At 37.2% G+C, this 17,591-nt stretch overlaps 1 protein-coding gene across 3 annotated transcripts in view; it reads right to left on the reverse strand.

Moving 5' to 3' along the window:
* Positions 1–17,591, reverse strand: part of plppr5a (phospholipid phosphatase related 5a) — a 66,853-nt gene that overhangs the window by 38,999 nt on the left and 10,263 nt on the right. For all 3 annotated transcript variants that reach the window (XM_051700426.1, XM_051700427.1, XM_051700425.1), the window contains exon 4: positions 6,215–6,391. In XM_051700426.1, the coding sequence (XP_051556386.1) occupies positions 6,215–6,391 (177 nt within the window). The remainder of the gene's footprint in view (positions 1–6,214; positions 6,392–17,591) is intronic.

The following is a 17,591-nucleotide window of genomic DNA, read 5'->3' on the forward strand; positions in this document are numbered from 1 at the left end:
AAAAGAACAGGACATTTTTAAGGACATTTTTATGGACTTTTGCATGATAAATAACTTTGGTATTACAGCAAATCCAGCAAAACCACTGCTATATAGGTTACAGAACTAGTAAAAAAAATATCTAAAAGAAGGTAGGCCTAATAGACATTTGCAAGAACACCACACATTCACACAAACACACTGCAATGTTACCCTCTACTGTCCATTTGCATTGGTCTACCTTCTGATGATGTGCTGTTTCAGGAGACTGCATGATTTGATACGATCATGAGTTTAGTGTCTACATCAACCTTTCTCCCTACACCCCACCCCCCCCCCCAACTACAGAAATAGGTCAGTGCATATCTCTGCCTCATGAGTACAGCACCACAAAAAATAAAACATCTAAGCTTCCACAAACTGACAGCTCTAACAATGCGAGCATGAGCTCATACTATCTGACCTTTTTCTATAGTGCACAATGGGTTTCCCATCTTTGACTGTACACATTCCACACAACAGTGTACAAAGCACAGTAAAAACTGTTTTGTTGCATTGCAGAGGAAGCCTCATATTTGCCTTATCCTGTGGCTTGACCTAATTAACTAGCCATATGTAATGTATGTGGATGTCCCCCTTAGTTCAAATTAGCGTTTCAAACCTTCAGTGCCATTTGTGACTGCTGATAATGGTATGGATTTTTTTTTTTACTGAAATCAACTCACTGGTAGATGTTTGTCAGGTCTGTCAGAGGAAAATCTATAGACAGAGTTTTCAGTTGATTACCAAGAAGCAGGGCCGGCCCATCCTACAGACAATATAGGCAGTTGCCTAGGGCTCCGACGTGCCTGGAGGGCCCGCAAATAAGTGCGTAGTCAATGAACATTTCATATATTGGAAACACCAGTGACTTTATTTTGAAAATCTCTGTGGCTCTTAGTATTTCATAGCTCATGCATTCATTGCGATCAATGCACGTGGACTTCATAATTTAACATACAAATCACAATGACACTGATAACCAAAAGTAAAAACATATTGAGAATTAAACGAACTCTGAATAATCACCAAATGACAAATAACTGAAAGCTACAACAAATACAATAACAGCAGTGATCAGCAAACAGTAAAGCTATAAACAGTACACAGTAATCTGCTTAATTGAATTATACCGCAATGAATTACTGGGAACTTCTTATCACAGCCCTTACAAAAATCGAGAGATCATGGCAAATTCGGCACTGATCATTTTCACACGCAATTTAGCTAAACTTGCAGCAAATTTTCCATTGTTGCCAAAGATTTGCTGCAGGTTCACCACTACCGGTGAAGAGCTGCAAACATCTGGAAAACATTTGCGGCGAATCACAAGCTCATTTGCATGTGAATATGAGTGGAAAATTTGCGGCAAGTTTTCGGTTAGTTTGCCAGAACTTTAGATTTTTTGTAAGGGAGTATTTTTAAACACAGATCGCAGACCTTGCTGTATAATGCTCACGTCTGACAGAAATAGAGAAAATAAGTCATAAAAGTATTACTTTGTGACTATTTGAGTCTTTGAGGCATACTTTGTTTAAAGTATGGCAGAAACAGTGCTTGTCAAAGGGCTTGTCATGTTTTGTATGTGCGAGGCGTGGTGCGAGTGCGAGCTGCGAGGCGATTGGCTGTGTTCTGCAACAGCTATAAAGTCGTTGAAAAACGTATAACGTGCGAGAAAGGGCAGCCATTGGAGTTTCTGGTGCCCCCCCAGGGAGTTGGTGCCCTAAGCAGACTGCGTAATATTCATATAGGGAGTGGTGGTACTGAGTATCGATAACACCAAAGACAGATTCATTTCAGTACACAAATGCTGTCTTGTTGGCAGCTGCTTTCCAGCACTCATGTATATGCGAGCATGCAAGAAGAGCACTCGCGACATGATTGCAACTCTGTGTCTGGTCAACATTCCTGTCTTGGTGAGATATTGGAAACTGTATAGAACTGGTCTATCCAGAAGCACCAAACATTTACATAAATTACCCTGGAAACAAAAAGTATGTGCTTGAGGAATTTGCAAACATTAAGTCATTAGCAAAGACATTTGAGTTTTTTGCAAAACTCTTTAAATCAAGACACAAATCTAGCAACACATTTTTTCATCATAAGTACCTATTTTAGCCTATTACAGACAACGTTGATCATTTCACTGTCAATCCATGGGGCGGAGTGCCAGTGGATTGTTTTTCTGCCAGTCAGGGCGGGGGCATCAGAAGTGTCTGGTGGGGCTCGAGCCAAATCTATGGGGGAAATGCCCCACCTAGCCCCCCTTAGACCCGGCAATGGTATATATGTCTTCTATAAAAGCACTTTGTTTGTTTGCTATTATGGCTGTCGATTTAATGCGTTAATTCGGTGCGATTAATTATACAAAAATAACACAACGCAATTAATCATGTCCCCGGACCATAATAAGGAATATTCCTCATATCTGAGCAATTCAAGCTTAGAGTACCATCTGTTTTCTCCAGGGGGCAGTAAGCGAGACTTGCTGTATAGGCAATGCGCAGCTTATACAGACAGAGAACAAACCACAGTTACAGAGGGTATGAGGATGACACAAGATTGCGTTCAAACACAGCTTGATGGAGCGCAAATCCAAATGCAGAGATCTCAAGATGTGTTTTTCTAAGTTTCAAACTTCCTTTAACTTGACACAGCGACCTAAAAACTGTACGTTTATGACGTGACGCAACCGATATATATATATATATATATATATACACACACACACACACACACACACACACACACACACACACACACACACACACAAAATATAAAGTAACTGTATTCCGCTACAGTTACAACTGAAATCACTGGCAATTAGAATACAGTTACATTCAAAAAGTATTTTGATTACTGAAGAGATTACTTTGCATTTTATTGTCATTTGTTTCATTTAATATTTAGTCCTTTCAGATGGAAAACATTTATACATATAAATGATGCGATCCAAAGTGCATCTGAACAGCAGTGAAACACTTTCTTATGATGTGTTACATTCATACGAACAGACAGAGAAGTAAGTTTGAAGCAAGTTTGGAGCAGAAGAAATAGAAATAAACCTTGTGTAAATTGTCAGCTTTAAGCGAAGCTAAAATGCGATTTCTAGCCATTTTACATGCACGTTACCAGGCACGATCATATTTTTTTAACAAGAAAATTCACATTAGATCATAATTTCTTTTTTTCTAGTAAGACCTTTGATATTAGGGCAAAAATCGTATTCTTGATAATAAGTTTTGCATTGTTTTCCTCTAAAAAAAAATATCTAAAAATCCTTAAAACAAGATCAATTTGATTTATCTTGTTTTAGAAACAACGCTGCATAAGATATTTAGGTTTTTCAGATAATGTATTTTTAACGTGTATTTTGTCTTACTGTACTGGCAGAGTTTTAATAGTCAAAACAAGTGAAAAAAATCTACCAGTGCTGAAGAAGTAATCCAAAGTATTTAGAATACGTTACTGACCTTGAGTAATTTAACTGAATATGTTACAAATTACATTTTACAGCATGTAATCTGTAATCTGTAGTGGAATACATTTCAAAAGTAACCCTCCCAACCCTGTATATATATAAATATATACAAAAAAAAGTTTGCATACCCTGGCAGAAATTGTGAAATTTTGGCATTGATTTTGAAAATATGACTGATCATGTCTTTTATTTAAGGACAGTGATCATATGAAGCCATTTATTATCACATAGTTGTTTGGCTCCTTTTTAAATCATAATGATAACAGAAATCACCCAAATGGCCCTGATCAAAAGTTTACATACCCCTGAATGTTTAGCCTTGTTACAGACACACAAGGTGGCACACACAGGTTTAAATGGCAATTAAAAGGTTAATTTCCCACACCTGTGGCTTTTTAAATTGCAGTTAGTGTCTGTGTATAAATAGTCAATGTGTTTGTTAACTCTCACGTGGATGCACTGAGCAGGCTAGATACTGAGCCATGGGGAGCAGAAAAGAACTGTCAAAAGACCTGCTTAACAAGGTAATGGAACTTTATGATATAAAAAGATATCCAAAGCCTTGAAAATGCCAGTCAGTACTGTTCAATCACTTATTAAGAAGTGGAAAATTCGGGGATCTCTTGATACCAAGCCAAGGTCAGGTAGACCAAGAAAGATTTCAGCCACAACTGCCAGAAGAATTGTTCGGGATACAAAGAAAAACCCACAGGTAATCTCAGGAGAAATACAGGCTGCTCTGGAAAAAGACGGTGTGGTTGTTTCAAGGAGCACAATACGATGATACTTGAACAAAAATGAGCTGCATGGTCGAGTTGCCAGAAAGAAGCCTTTACTGCGCCAATACCACAAAAAAGCCCGGTTACAATATACCCGACAACACCTTGACACGCCTCACAGCTTCTGGCACACTGTAATTTGGAGTGACGAGACCAAAATAGAGCTTTATGGTCACAACCATAAGTGCTATGTTTGGAGAGGGGTCAACAAGGCCTATAGTGAAAAGAATACCATCCCCACTGTGAAGCATGGTGGTGGCTCACTGATGTTTTGGGGGTGTGTGAGCTCTAAAGGCATGGGGAATCTTGTGAAAATTGATGGCAAGATGAATGCAGCATGTTATCAGAAAATACTGGCAGACAATTTGCATTCTTCTGCACGAAAGCTGCGCATGGGACGCACTTGGACTTTCCAGCACGACAATGACCCTAAGCACAAGGCCAAGTTGACCCTCCAGTGGTTACAGCAGATAAAGGTGAAGGTTCTGGAGTGGCCATCACAGTCTCCTGACCTTAATATCATCGAGCCACTCTGGGGAGATCTCAAACGTGCGGTTCATGCAAGACGACCAAAGACTTTGCATGACCTGGAGGCATTTTGCCAAGACGAATGGGCAGCTATACCACCTGCAAGAATTTGGGGCCTCATAGACAACTATTACAAAAGACTGCATGCTGTCATTGATGCTAAAGGGGGCAATACACAGTATTAAGAACTAAGGGTTTGCAGACTTTTGAACAGGGGTCATTTCATTTTTTTCCATTGTTGCCATGTTTTGTTTTATGATTGTGCCATTCTGTTATAACCTACAGTTGAATATGAATCCCATAAGAAATAAAAGAAATGTGTTTTGCCTGCTCACTCATGTTTTTTGTTTTTTTTTTCTTTTTTAAATGGTACACAAATTACCAATTCTCCAAGGGTATGCAAACTTTTACAAACTGTATATACTACCGGTCAAAAGTTTAGGGTCACTTATTCTTTATTATTATTATTTTTCACATTTAAGGATAACAGTAAAAGTCATCAAAACTATGGAATAACATAAATGGCACTATGGGAATTATGTTGTGACTAAAAAAAATCCAAAATAAAATCAAAACTATGTTATATTTTAGCATCTTCAAAGTAGTCACCCTTTGCCTAGAATTTGCAGACATGTACTCTTGACATTTTCTCAACCAGCTTCTTGAGGTATCACCACGGGATGCTTTTTAAACAGTACTGAAGGAGTTCCCATCAATACTGGGCACTTATTATCTGCTTTTCTTTATTACTCGGTCCAAGTCATCCATTTCAAAAACCTTTTTTTTTAAATAATATTTTAGTTTTGTAATGAAATAAATATGTTGGCACAATTATATTTTTGTCTACAAAAATAATTTCAAACATTTTAGCATACGCCTTCAAATCAAAAGGTTTTTAAGATCATGAGAAACATTTCAGTCAAGTGACCCCAAACTTTTGAATGGCAGTGTGTGTGTGTGTGTGTATTGTGTGTGTGTGTGTGTGTGTGTGTATATATATATATATATATATACACACACATATATATATACATATATATTTAAATATAACTATTTATAATTATTTAATCATTATATATTGAATTATTTTTATTTGAGGGGGTTTCAAAGCAAATATTTACGTATGTGATTAATTAATCGACATACCATGTACTTAATTTTATTAAAAATGTTAATCAATTGGCACCCCTATTTGCTATATTTATAAAGTTTTTCTTCCTTAGTGTAAAGATATTTGGTAACACTTTGTAATAAGGTTCTATTCATTTGCAGTACATTAATTAATTCATAGTTGAATAGTTCTATTCAATTTCAAATTGATCTGAACAAGTATATGAAATACAGTTGCAATTTGAAATGGACTTACTTGTAATTCTGAGTTTATATTAAGTGTCAGATGTTACCTTACCATAAAAACAGCAATGGCTGCTCCGATGATGAAGCCAGCGATGACATCAGACCAGTGGTTGCGGTACTCCACCACACGATTAATCCCCATTAGGAAGGCCAGACAAATGAGCCCCATAGAGAGCACTGGCTTGGCCAACCGTGTCCCTTTGGCCTTCACTGAGCATGTGATGTACATCTGAAGAAGCACAGAGCACTCAAGATGTAATACATCTTCATTCAAACCTCTGCGTAAATGCTTTTCATAGCTCAATCATTCCCTGGTTACGTGTGGGCATGTTTGTCCGAGTACATGGGCTACATGAGTTTTGGCTGAAACAAATGGGCTTGTGTGCGTATGTGTATGATTTAATTTCAAACACCAGAGGTTCATCAAAAACACTGATTTTCACAAAAATAAACTTCATGGTAAGTTAATATGGACTTTTTACTCTGGTTTGTGTATACAAACATTGAACATGTTTAATACCGTTAATATACAGTACAGGTGCTTGTATATGCATACATTACACAGAAATGCATTGCTAACACTTTACAATAAGTATATTATGTACTGTATATTAACATTGATGCATTAAATATCATGGTAACACTTTACAATAAGGTTCCGTTCATTAACATTAGTTAATGCATCACATATCATTAACTATTAAACAATATAATATTACAACATTTATTAATCTTAATGTTAGTTTATAAAAATACAATTGCACAACACATTGTTAGTTCATGTTAGTTCATAATGCATCAACTAATGTTAACAAACTTTTAATTTAAAAAATGTATTAAAACATGTTAAAATTAACATTAACCGAGATTAATAAATGCTATTAAAGTACTGTTCATTGTTAATGTTAACAAATGGAACCTTATTTTAAAGTGTTACTGATATTATGAACTAAGAGTGAACAACCATTTTTACATAATTTATTAATCCAGGTAAATGCAATTTATAAAAAGTTAGTTCATTTAAGTTCACAACACATTAACTTGTTAATTTATACAACTTTTAATGTTACTGTAAAAATGTATTTGTATGTTGAAATTAACGGTAACCAAGATTAGTTAATGCTGTAAAAGTATTATTCATTGTTAGTTCATTTTAAATACGGTGTTAACTAGTGTTAATGTATAGAACTTCATTGTAAAGATTTACCAACACATTTGTATGGTTCATCTACATCATTTACTTTATCCAAGATTTGTAGAGCACAGACTAGAAGGGTGGCATTTAAGGACTAGTCTGGTGGTACTTGAAGAGAACCTTTGTTGTCATTGCTTTTGTACTTTGTTCCCAACTGCAGATTGAGTCAAGCCTTAGTGGAAAGAGGGAAGGTGGAAGGGAAGATCTGAAAGAGCTGGGCAGTATGAGGGGGGCTGACATCCATCTTACTGTGAGGGGTTGATCAAGTATAACTCTTAGTGCATTAAGCAGAAGCAGCAGTGGCATTCAGACAGCCTTCCTCTCCATTCTCTGTTCTATCAAGCTTCCATCTAAAACGTTGTTTACACATTTCGGGAGATCCAGTCACAAGTGGACAGCAGGTGTAAATGGAGTTCAAAACGTGTTGTGACCCCGATCACCCAAACAACATGTGGTGGTGGTAATCGAAAACGCATGTGACCATATTGCATTTGTGTAAATGCTAATACATGAAGGACTGCCTAGTCACCAATCAATAATTGTGCAAAGGGTTTTTAAACTTTGCTGGTTGTGTGTGGCTTTAAAAGAAAAGAATTGTCAGATTGAAAATTTGGAAAAGCATATATATTTAATATTGATAAGTGTTTGCGAAATGAATAAATGTAGATCATGTGAAGCATACACATCTAAAATGTATTCAATACAGCTTCTTGACTAAACTGAGAATTCTGATTGTGGAAAAATTTAAATTCAAGTATTTTTGAAGGCAGTGTGCTGACTTTGTGTTTTTCTTTACTTTTCTATGCTTTATTAACATGCAGAGATACAATAACGTCTTGTATTATAAGCAGACCTGAATTTGAAAACCTTACAAGTGGTCACAGGCGACACATTTTAGTTGCATATACTGCAAATACCAAGTATAAATGCCACTTGTGATAGGATCACCCCAGACAGATTACAGTAATTCCACTGACCAGGTGCAAACAAAGCCTAACTGTTCCATGTTCATGTTCCATCAAACAATTTGACTGATCATCTGGCAGCTCACATCTTAAAGGAATATTCCGGGTTCAATACAAGTTAAGGTCAATCGCATTTGTGGCATAATGTTCATTAACACAATAAATAATTTGGACTTGTACCTCCTTTAAAAAAAATTAAATAATAAAAATAAAGCTGGGTTACAGTGAGGCACTTACAATGAAAGTGAATAGGGCCAATACAGAAACGTAAAAATACTCACTGTTTCAAACAAGATCTGGTGTGATCAGAGGAACGTACATTCTATCAAGTCTTTCTGCTCTCCTGATCTGGAATTTCTCATGCTTCTATGTTGACCATTCTGACTACCAAGGGAATTCACAGCGGTCATTATCACAGCTGTGTACATCCCCCCACAAGCCAACACAGACCGGGCACTCAAGGACTGTATGGGATTATAAGCAAGCAGGAAACCACGCACCCTGAGGCTGCATCATTGTGACCGGGGACTTTAACAAAGCCAATTTTAAATCAGTTGCACCAAAATACCACCAACACATCAGTTTTAACACACGAGGGGACCGGGTTTTGGACCATTGCTACTCTCGCTTCCGGGATGGCTACAAATCCCTTCCCCGCCCACCATTTGGCAAATCGGACCACTCTTCCATTCTGCTTCTGCCCGCTTACAAGCAAAAACTGAAACAGGAAGCATGCACCCTCAAACAAGCCAGTTATGCCCTCTGAAAAACTATCAGAGCAGCAAAACGCCAGTACAGGAACAAGATTGAAGGACAGTTTAACACCACCAACTCTAGAAGCATGTAGCAGGGAATTAACATCATCACAGACTTTAAAGGGAATAAAAACTCCGCCGTGAACACCGCTGCCTCTCTCCCGGATGAGCTAAATACTTTTTATGCACGGTTCGAGGGAAATAACACAGCCCTCGCAGAGAGAGCTCTCACAGCTCACTCTCCGACTCTGTAGCGGATGTAACCCGATCCTTCCGACAGGTGAATATCCGTAAAGCCGCGGGTCCAGATGGGCCGCGTCATCAAAGCGTGCGCGAACCAACTGGCTGGTGTTTTTACGGACATTTTCAACCTTTCCCTCTCTTTGTCTGTAGTCCCCACATGCTTTAAAATGTCCACCATTGTGCCTGTACCAAAGCAATCCAAAATTACTTGCTTAAATGACTGGCGTCCTGTTGCTCTGACCCCCATCATTAGCAAATGCTTTGAGAGACTAATCAGAGATTACATCTGCTCTGTGCTGCCTCAATCACTGGACCCATTGCAGTTTGCTTACCGCAACAACCGCTCCACTGTTGATGCCATTGCATCTACAATACACACTGCTCTCTCCCACCTGGAAAAAAGGAACACTTCTGTGAGAATGCTGTTTGTAGACTACAGCTCAGCATTCAACACCATAGTGCCCTCCAAGCTTGATGAGAAACTCCGGGCTCTGGGCATAAACAGCTCGCTGTGCAGCTAGATCCTGGACTTCCTGTCAAGCAGACGCCAGGTGGTTAGAATGGGCAGTAACATCTCATCACTGACCCTCAACACTGGAGCCCCGCAGGGCTGTGTTCTTAGCCCACTACTGTATTCCCTGTACACACATGACTGTGTGGCAACACATAGCTCCAATGCCATCATTAAGTTTGCTGATGATACGACGGTGGTAGGTCTGATCACTGACAATGATGAAACAGCCTACAGAGAGGAGGTGCACACTCTGACACGCTGGTGTCAGGAGCACAACCTCTCCCTCAATGTCAGCAAGACAAAGGAGCTTGTGGTGGACTTCAGGAGAAAAGACAGAGAACACAGCCCCATCACCATCAATGAAGCACCAGTGGAGAGAGTCAGCAGCTTCAAGTTCCTGGGTGTCCACATCACTGAGGAACTCACATGGTCCGTCCACACTGAGGCCGTTGTGAAGAAAGCTCATCAGCGCCTCTTGTTCCTGAGACGGCTGAGGAAGTTTGGAATGAACCGCCACATCCTCACACGGTTCTACACCAGTACTGTAGAGAGCATCCTGACTGGCTGCATCTCCGCCTGGTACGGCAATAGCACCGCCCACAACCGCAAAGCCCTGGTGCGAACTGCCAGACACATCATCGGAGGTGAGCTTCCCTCCCTCCAGGACATATACACCAGGCGGTGTGTGAAAAAAGCTCGGAGGATCAGAGACTCCAGCCACCCGAGCCATGGGCTGCTCTCACTGCTACCATCAGGCAGGCGGTATCGCAGCATCAGGACCCGCACCAGCCGACTTCATGACATTTTCTTCCCCCAAGCAATCAGACTTTTGAACTCTTGATCTCTCATGATCAACATCAGCACTGCCCTTTATTAATCTTATTATCTCACACTGGACTGTCATAAATTATATTCTCTTAACAACACACTGGCAACTGACTATCAACCGACAGCCTGAATGTCAATACAGTACAATACAACCTACTGTACATTTGATATATACTATATATACTTTTTTTTATTGTATAATGTGTATTCTATATTGTGTGTATTGTATGTTATTATTTGTGTATTGTGTTGTGTGTAATTATGTGTATATTAGATTTTAAATTGTGCTGTGTTAATTTGATGTTAGTGTAAATTGGTATATGTCTCATCACTGTCACGACTGCTATGTTGCTCGGAACTGCACCCAAGAATTTCACACACAATTGCACTTGTGTATATGGTTGTGAGACAATAAAAGTTATTTGATTTGAAGACGTTAAAAAAATATACGTGTTCTGTGTGAAGTTATATCCAGTTTTACAACTTTGTTGCCATGATGACATTAACACTAAAATGACCATGATAACGATTTAAACAACCTTACAGCTCAAATAATATACAAGTTTTAAAAGAAAAATTAATGTAAGCACTTTTATAAAATTATAAGCTTCACATTTCTGCCTTTAAAGAGGTCATGTCATGCATATTTCTTTTATTTTATTTTCTTCCTTGAGGTTCACTAATAATGTTAATGTGCTACCCTATCTTTGGCCCTCTGTCTGAAATGCTCTGTTTTATGTGTCCTTCAACTTTAAGACAAGCCCAGTGTTCTGATTGTCTAGCACCACTGAAAAGTATTTTACAAGAACAAAATAATAAAAACTTGCAAGCGATTTACGAAATCCCTTAAAGCATTCATATATATATATATATATATATATATATATATATATATATATATATATATATATATATATATATATATATATATATATATATATATATATATATATATATATACACATATATATATATATATATTATATATATATATATATATATATATAGAGATATTATTTTTTTTTTTTTATGAGTGCATGGACAAGTGCTCATGGAAAGATGTGTTTTTAGCCCTATTTTGAAGATGGAGAGTGTGTCTGTTTCATGGATTGAGTTGTGTAGGTCATTCCACCAACGAGGTACAGTGAAACTGAAGGTCAGGGAAAGTGACTTGGTGGCTCTTTTTTTTTTTGGTACAACAAGGCGCCGCTCATTAGCCGACCACAAGCTTCTGGTGGGAACGTAGCTCTGCAGGAATGATTTTAAGTACGCTGGAGCAGACCCAAAGAAATAAGCGATGTTTGCTGGCTAAGGAATCACCTTTGATCATTTTGCCGCTTAAATACAGGAAAATGGGATAATACACAGCAGATGAAAAAACAGACAGCATTGCTATCATATACTTCATCAGTTTTTTTGTTCCGCTCTGCGTTCTTCTGCCATATTTAAATAATTTAATCTAAGGAATTGTGTAGGAATTATGTATTTCTTTGTTAAGTAACCACAATCCCCTTCCCTTTGGAGTAATTATGTTTTGCTTTGTTTTGTTTTTTTCGATAAAAACGGCTGACTATGCATTTCCTTAAATATCAAACAAACACAGCCAGATGAAACATTAGAATTACATTTGTCATGCTCTTGGGCTTGAGAGGATATTTTTAGTTCTGAAACTTACAGTATGTTTTTATAGCACAATGACCTCTTATAAGTCAAGAATTCAAGGAAAGATCATGGACGTTTCTTTTCTAGGAAAGATAAAGGAAAATTTTATTCCTCATAACCCCTTTAAACCCTATAAAAATTGGCCCCATTCACTTCCATTGTAAGTGCCTCACTGTTATCTCGATGTTTTCTTCTTTTGAAAGGAGGGATGAGTTGAAATTATTTTTTGTAGCAATCAACATTATGGCAAAAATTCTGTCGATTGAGCTTAACTTGTATTGAACCTAGAATATTCCTTTAAGATTCCAACACAGGCAAAATGGGGTAATTAGGTAACAGAGCCCTTAGGCATGCTTGATCTATTGATTCTCCATAACTCTGTGCCATTTGGATATGACAGATGAAAGTTATTCTGTCTATTGGGAAGTTATTAATTGGATTACTGTCATAGGAACCATCAAATTAATCTCTTAGAAGGCTAATTTGGACGTCCTACAATCTACCTTCAGGCTGTTTGCATCAAAAGCAGCCCTCTCTGAATTTAAACCATTTGTGATTTATTTAATGACTCAAATTATCCAAAGTAATTAATTTGACTGGCACGATTAAGGCTTCAAGGTTGTCAGGTGAAGTATACTTTCAACATGCTTTTTTATTTGTTTCCTTGAGTGTGGTCTACAGACAAGTAAAACTTGCATCAATGCACAAAAACTTTATATTCAACTTGTGACATTGCTTGAAACTTGGATCTAACTGCAGTGCAGATGCATTTAGAACATCAAAGGATTTCTACATTGCCATAGGATCGCATTAAATCTTATACAGGTCACTTCAGATCTTAAGTTTATCAAAAATCAGACAGCAAGAAGCAAGGTCTTCTATTGAGTTAAAGACTTTGTGAGAGCTGATTGAAAATGAAAATCAATTTTCTCTGGTCAAAATAAGCATGGTGCAGCAGGCACAGGTCCTGTAGCTTGTTGGACTTTATGAAAATGGAAAAAGTCTTTTTTCTACGCATAACTTCAGAGTGGTACCATTTTTAAAAAACATGTTATGAAATCTCATTCATATCGGGATCATTACCATAGTCTGGATCACAAAGCATTCTACAAAACTGGTGGAAAATCTAGAACTTGAAGGAATGTTAGAAAAAAATAATTAAATTTTCTGTGCATGCAAGATCCTCCATCGTCACCTCCCTCTATAAAAAACTCATGATTCATCTTAAATTTCTCAAGGACTCAACATCTTTCATGTCACTTTGAAGGCTCAATTATAATCGATTATAAAAATGGATATCAACATCTATAAACAAAAATGTTTATGTTATGAATGTAATTTTCATACAGCAAATACATATTAACATGAACACAATTTAATGCTCTCAGGCATATTGCGTCTTTATATACCTTGCAAAAGTCATACCATTTCTCTTTTTATATATATTAGTTATAATTTAGTTTTTTTTATATACCATCCTCTTTCTCTGATAGTTAGAATTAAATGGTCTGTGTTTTTTTAAGTCTGGACTGTTCGTTTAAGACACAATGTAAATGACCTCTTCACATGTGAAATGAGTAACAGCACTTTGCTGCGTTTACTCATGGGTTTACTGTCAGATTCAATATGGTTTGCACTGCACAATCTTTCAATAACAGCCTGGTGTCAGCCTCATCACTGGGTTTTGACAGGTTCGCAAAACAATCTACGCTGAAATACTATAACACTCAAACTGCTAAACTGTTAAAGGTTTGTTGAACTTTTCCTCATTTTACTTTTATTGTTAGGTAGGAGTGAAACTCTCAATGATAAAGTTTGATTCCTTTAATATTAAACTCTCATCAGTGAGCTACTAGCAGACATAAAACCCTCACAACTACATTAATTCTACAGACGTAACCACAGCTGGTTTTGTATTAAGCTTCCACAAACACAATGCAACCGGTGCCAAACAAAGCTCTATGTTTAATCATAGAAAATTAGAGCCCTATTGATCCTTTTGGAAAACTATTGCTGACTCCAGTTTGCCAACTTTTTAAACTCTAAAACTTTTTAAACTACAAAAGTTTACGCTTAAAATGTATTTTGTCGTATTTTCTTAAAAAGAATCACAAAGTGAAATATGATTTCTGTAAGTCATCAAATACAACCATCTTGTTTAAGCTCCAATAACTGCTAGTATAAACCCCAAATAGCCAAAAATGTTATAGCTGCTTTTACCTTAGGAAGTTTTCTAAAAAATTGCCATTTTTACTTTACTGTGAGCTTGCTTGGCTGAATAATCCAATGTTATATCTTAGATGTCCAGAACAAAATATGCCATCCAGAAGGAAAAGCCTGCATAACAAATTATCAGAAAAATTTGTTTTCGACTATTGATGATAAAATGTTATACATCATCGCAAAGGGGTGGATCTCAGCCTTCTAATGACACCTAGATTAAGCTTCTAGTCCACTAAGAGGCTAAGATATTCAATGAAACAACAAGAGTGGTGATTAAACTGAAAATTAGTAATATCTGTTAGGGCTAAAATGCATTAGAGCGCCACCTACATTTCAGATCTGTATATTGTGATGGAATGTGCTAGAGAAAAAACGTGTGCTCTCAAACTACTTTTATGTTTGCAAATATCTAAAAATATATGCACAACATCATTGCGCCCTATTGTGAAGGAGCTTCTCTCATGCACTCATAAACATGCAAAAGAGAGCCATGGTAGAAGTCAAGATTTTCACTGTAAAATAACTTCAATTTCAGGTTGTTTCTCACCAAAATCTATCATAGAAGACTTGGAATATTACGTATGTGTCAGCCGGACTACTTTTATGACACCCTTGGGCCCTTTTTTAAGCTTTAAAGTGAGTCACTATCAACTGCCATTGTAATGAAACCAACAAAGGGGACATTGTTTAAATTAGTAGTTCACCCAGAAATGAAAATTCTGTCATCATTAACTCACCCTCATGCCATCCCAGATGTGTCTGACTTTCTTTCTTCTGTAGAACATAAACAAAAACAGATCACCTCTGTAGGTCCATACAATGCAAGTGAATGGTGGCCAGACCTTTCAAAAAAAAAAAAAATCACATACAGGCAGCATAAAAGTGATCCATAAGACTCCAGTGTTATCACCTACAGTAGTGGCCAAAAATATTGGCACCCTTGGTAAATATGTGCAAAGAAGGCAGTGAAAATAAAACTGCATTGTTTAGCCTTTTGATCTTTCATTCAAAAACATTTACAAAAATCTAACTTTTAATTGAAGTAAAACAATTGAAAAAGAGGAAATATCTCATTATTAAATAAATATTTTTCTCCAAAACGCATTGGCCATAATTATTGGCACCCTTTTATTCAATACTTTTTGCAGCCTCCCTTTGCCAAGATAACAGCTCTGAATCTTCTCTTATAATGCCTAATGAGTTGGAGAACACCTGGCAAGGGATCGGAGACCATTCGTCCATACAGAATCTCTACAGATCCTTCAAATTCAGAGGTCTATGTTGGTGGACTCTCCTCTTCAGCTCACCCGACACATTTTCTATGGGGTTCAGGTCAGGGGACTGGGATGGCCATGGCAGGACCTTGATTTTGTGGTTAGTGAGCCATTTTTGTGTTGATTCTGATGTTTGTTTTGGATCATTGTCCTGCTGGAAGATCCAACCAGGGCCCATTGTAAGCCTTCTGGCAGAGGCTGTCAGGTTTAGATTTTTTATCTGTTTGTATTTGATAGAGTCCATAATGCCATGTATCCGAACAAGATGTCCAGGACCTCTGGCAGAAAAACAGCCCAACAATGTTCAAGATGAAGCACCACATTTAACCGTGGGCATTGGGTACTTCATCTCTGTGTACGCCAAACCCATCTCTGGTGTTTGCTGCCAAAAAGCTCTTTATTTGTTTCATCTGACCATAGAACCCAGTCACATTTGAAGTTCCAGTAGTGTCTGACAAACTGAAGATGCTTGAGTTTGTTGTTGGTGAGAGCAGAGGCTTTTTTTTCTTGAAACCCTCCAAACAACTTGTGGTGATGTAGGTGTTGTCTGATTTTTTTCTGACCCCAAGACCCAACTAATTTCTGCAATTCTCGAGCTGGGATCCTTGGAGATTCTTTGGCCACTTGAACCATCCAACTCACTCTGCGTGGAGACAATATAGACATACATCCTTCTCCAGGCCAATTCTTAACATCTCTAGTTGATTGGAACTTCTTAATTATTGCTCTGATGGTGGAAATGGGTATTTTCAATGCTTTGGCTATTTTCTTATAACCACTTCCCATTTTGTGAAGCTCAACAACCTTTTGCTGCACATCAGAACTATATTCTTTGGTCATACACTTTGTAATGGATGACTAAGGGAATTTGGCCTCTGTGTTACCTCATATTTATACACCTGTGAAACAGGAAGTCATGGCTTAACAATTTCATGTTCCTAGTCACCCAGGTGCACTAAACAATTTAAAATATGAATGTGAATATACTTTAGATATATTTTACTCATAAGAATTTCTAGGGGTGCCAATAATTGTGGCCAACGTGTTTGAGAAAAATATTTATTTAATAATGAGGTATTTCCCCTCTTTCAGTTGTTTTACTTCAAAGTTTAGATTTTTGTGAATTATTTGAATGACAGATCAACAGGATAAACAATGCAGATTTTTTTTTCCACAGCCTTCTTTGCTCATATTTACCAGGGGTGCCAATATTTTTGGCCACTACTGTATGTCTTTAGAAGCGATATGATAGGTGTGGTTGAGAAACAGTAAAATATTTATGCCTTTTTTACTATAAAAAACCTTTTTTACTTTCTGAAAGTGAAAGTGAAAATGGAGATTTATAGTAAAAAATAATTATATAAATATTTATCTGTTTCTCACCCAAAGCGATTGCATTGCTTCAGAAGACATATTAAACCACCGGAGTCATATGGATTATTTTTATGCTGCCTTTATGTGATTTTGGAGCTTAAAACTTCTGTCTACCATTCACTTACATTGAAAGGACCTACAGAGCTGAGATATTTTTGTAAAAATCTTTGTGGTCAACAGAAGAAAGAAAGGGGATAGCATGAGGGTGAGTAAATGATTTGTCATTTTTGTTAGAACTATCCCTTTAAAATTCTTCCTTTTGCGTTCTGCAGAAGAAAAAATCATACAGATTTGGAACGACACGAGGATAAGTAAATGATGACAACATTTTTATTTTTGGGTGTACTATTCCTTTAACTGCAGGGATAGTCCTCAAGGAGCAACCTGGTGCTAAGT

This window comes from Myxocyprinus asiaticus, chromosome 6, assembly GCF_019703515.2.
Source record: "Myxocyprinus asiaticus isolate MX2 ecotype Aquarium Trade chromosome 6, UBuf_Myxa_2, whole genome shotgun sequence".
NCBI lineage: Eukaryota > Metazoa > Chordata > Actinopteri > Cypriniformes > Catostomidae > Myxocyprinus > Myxocyprinus asiaticus.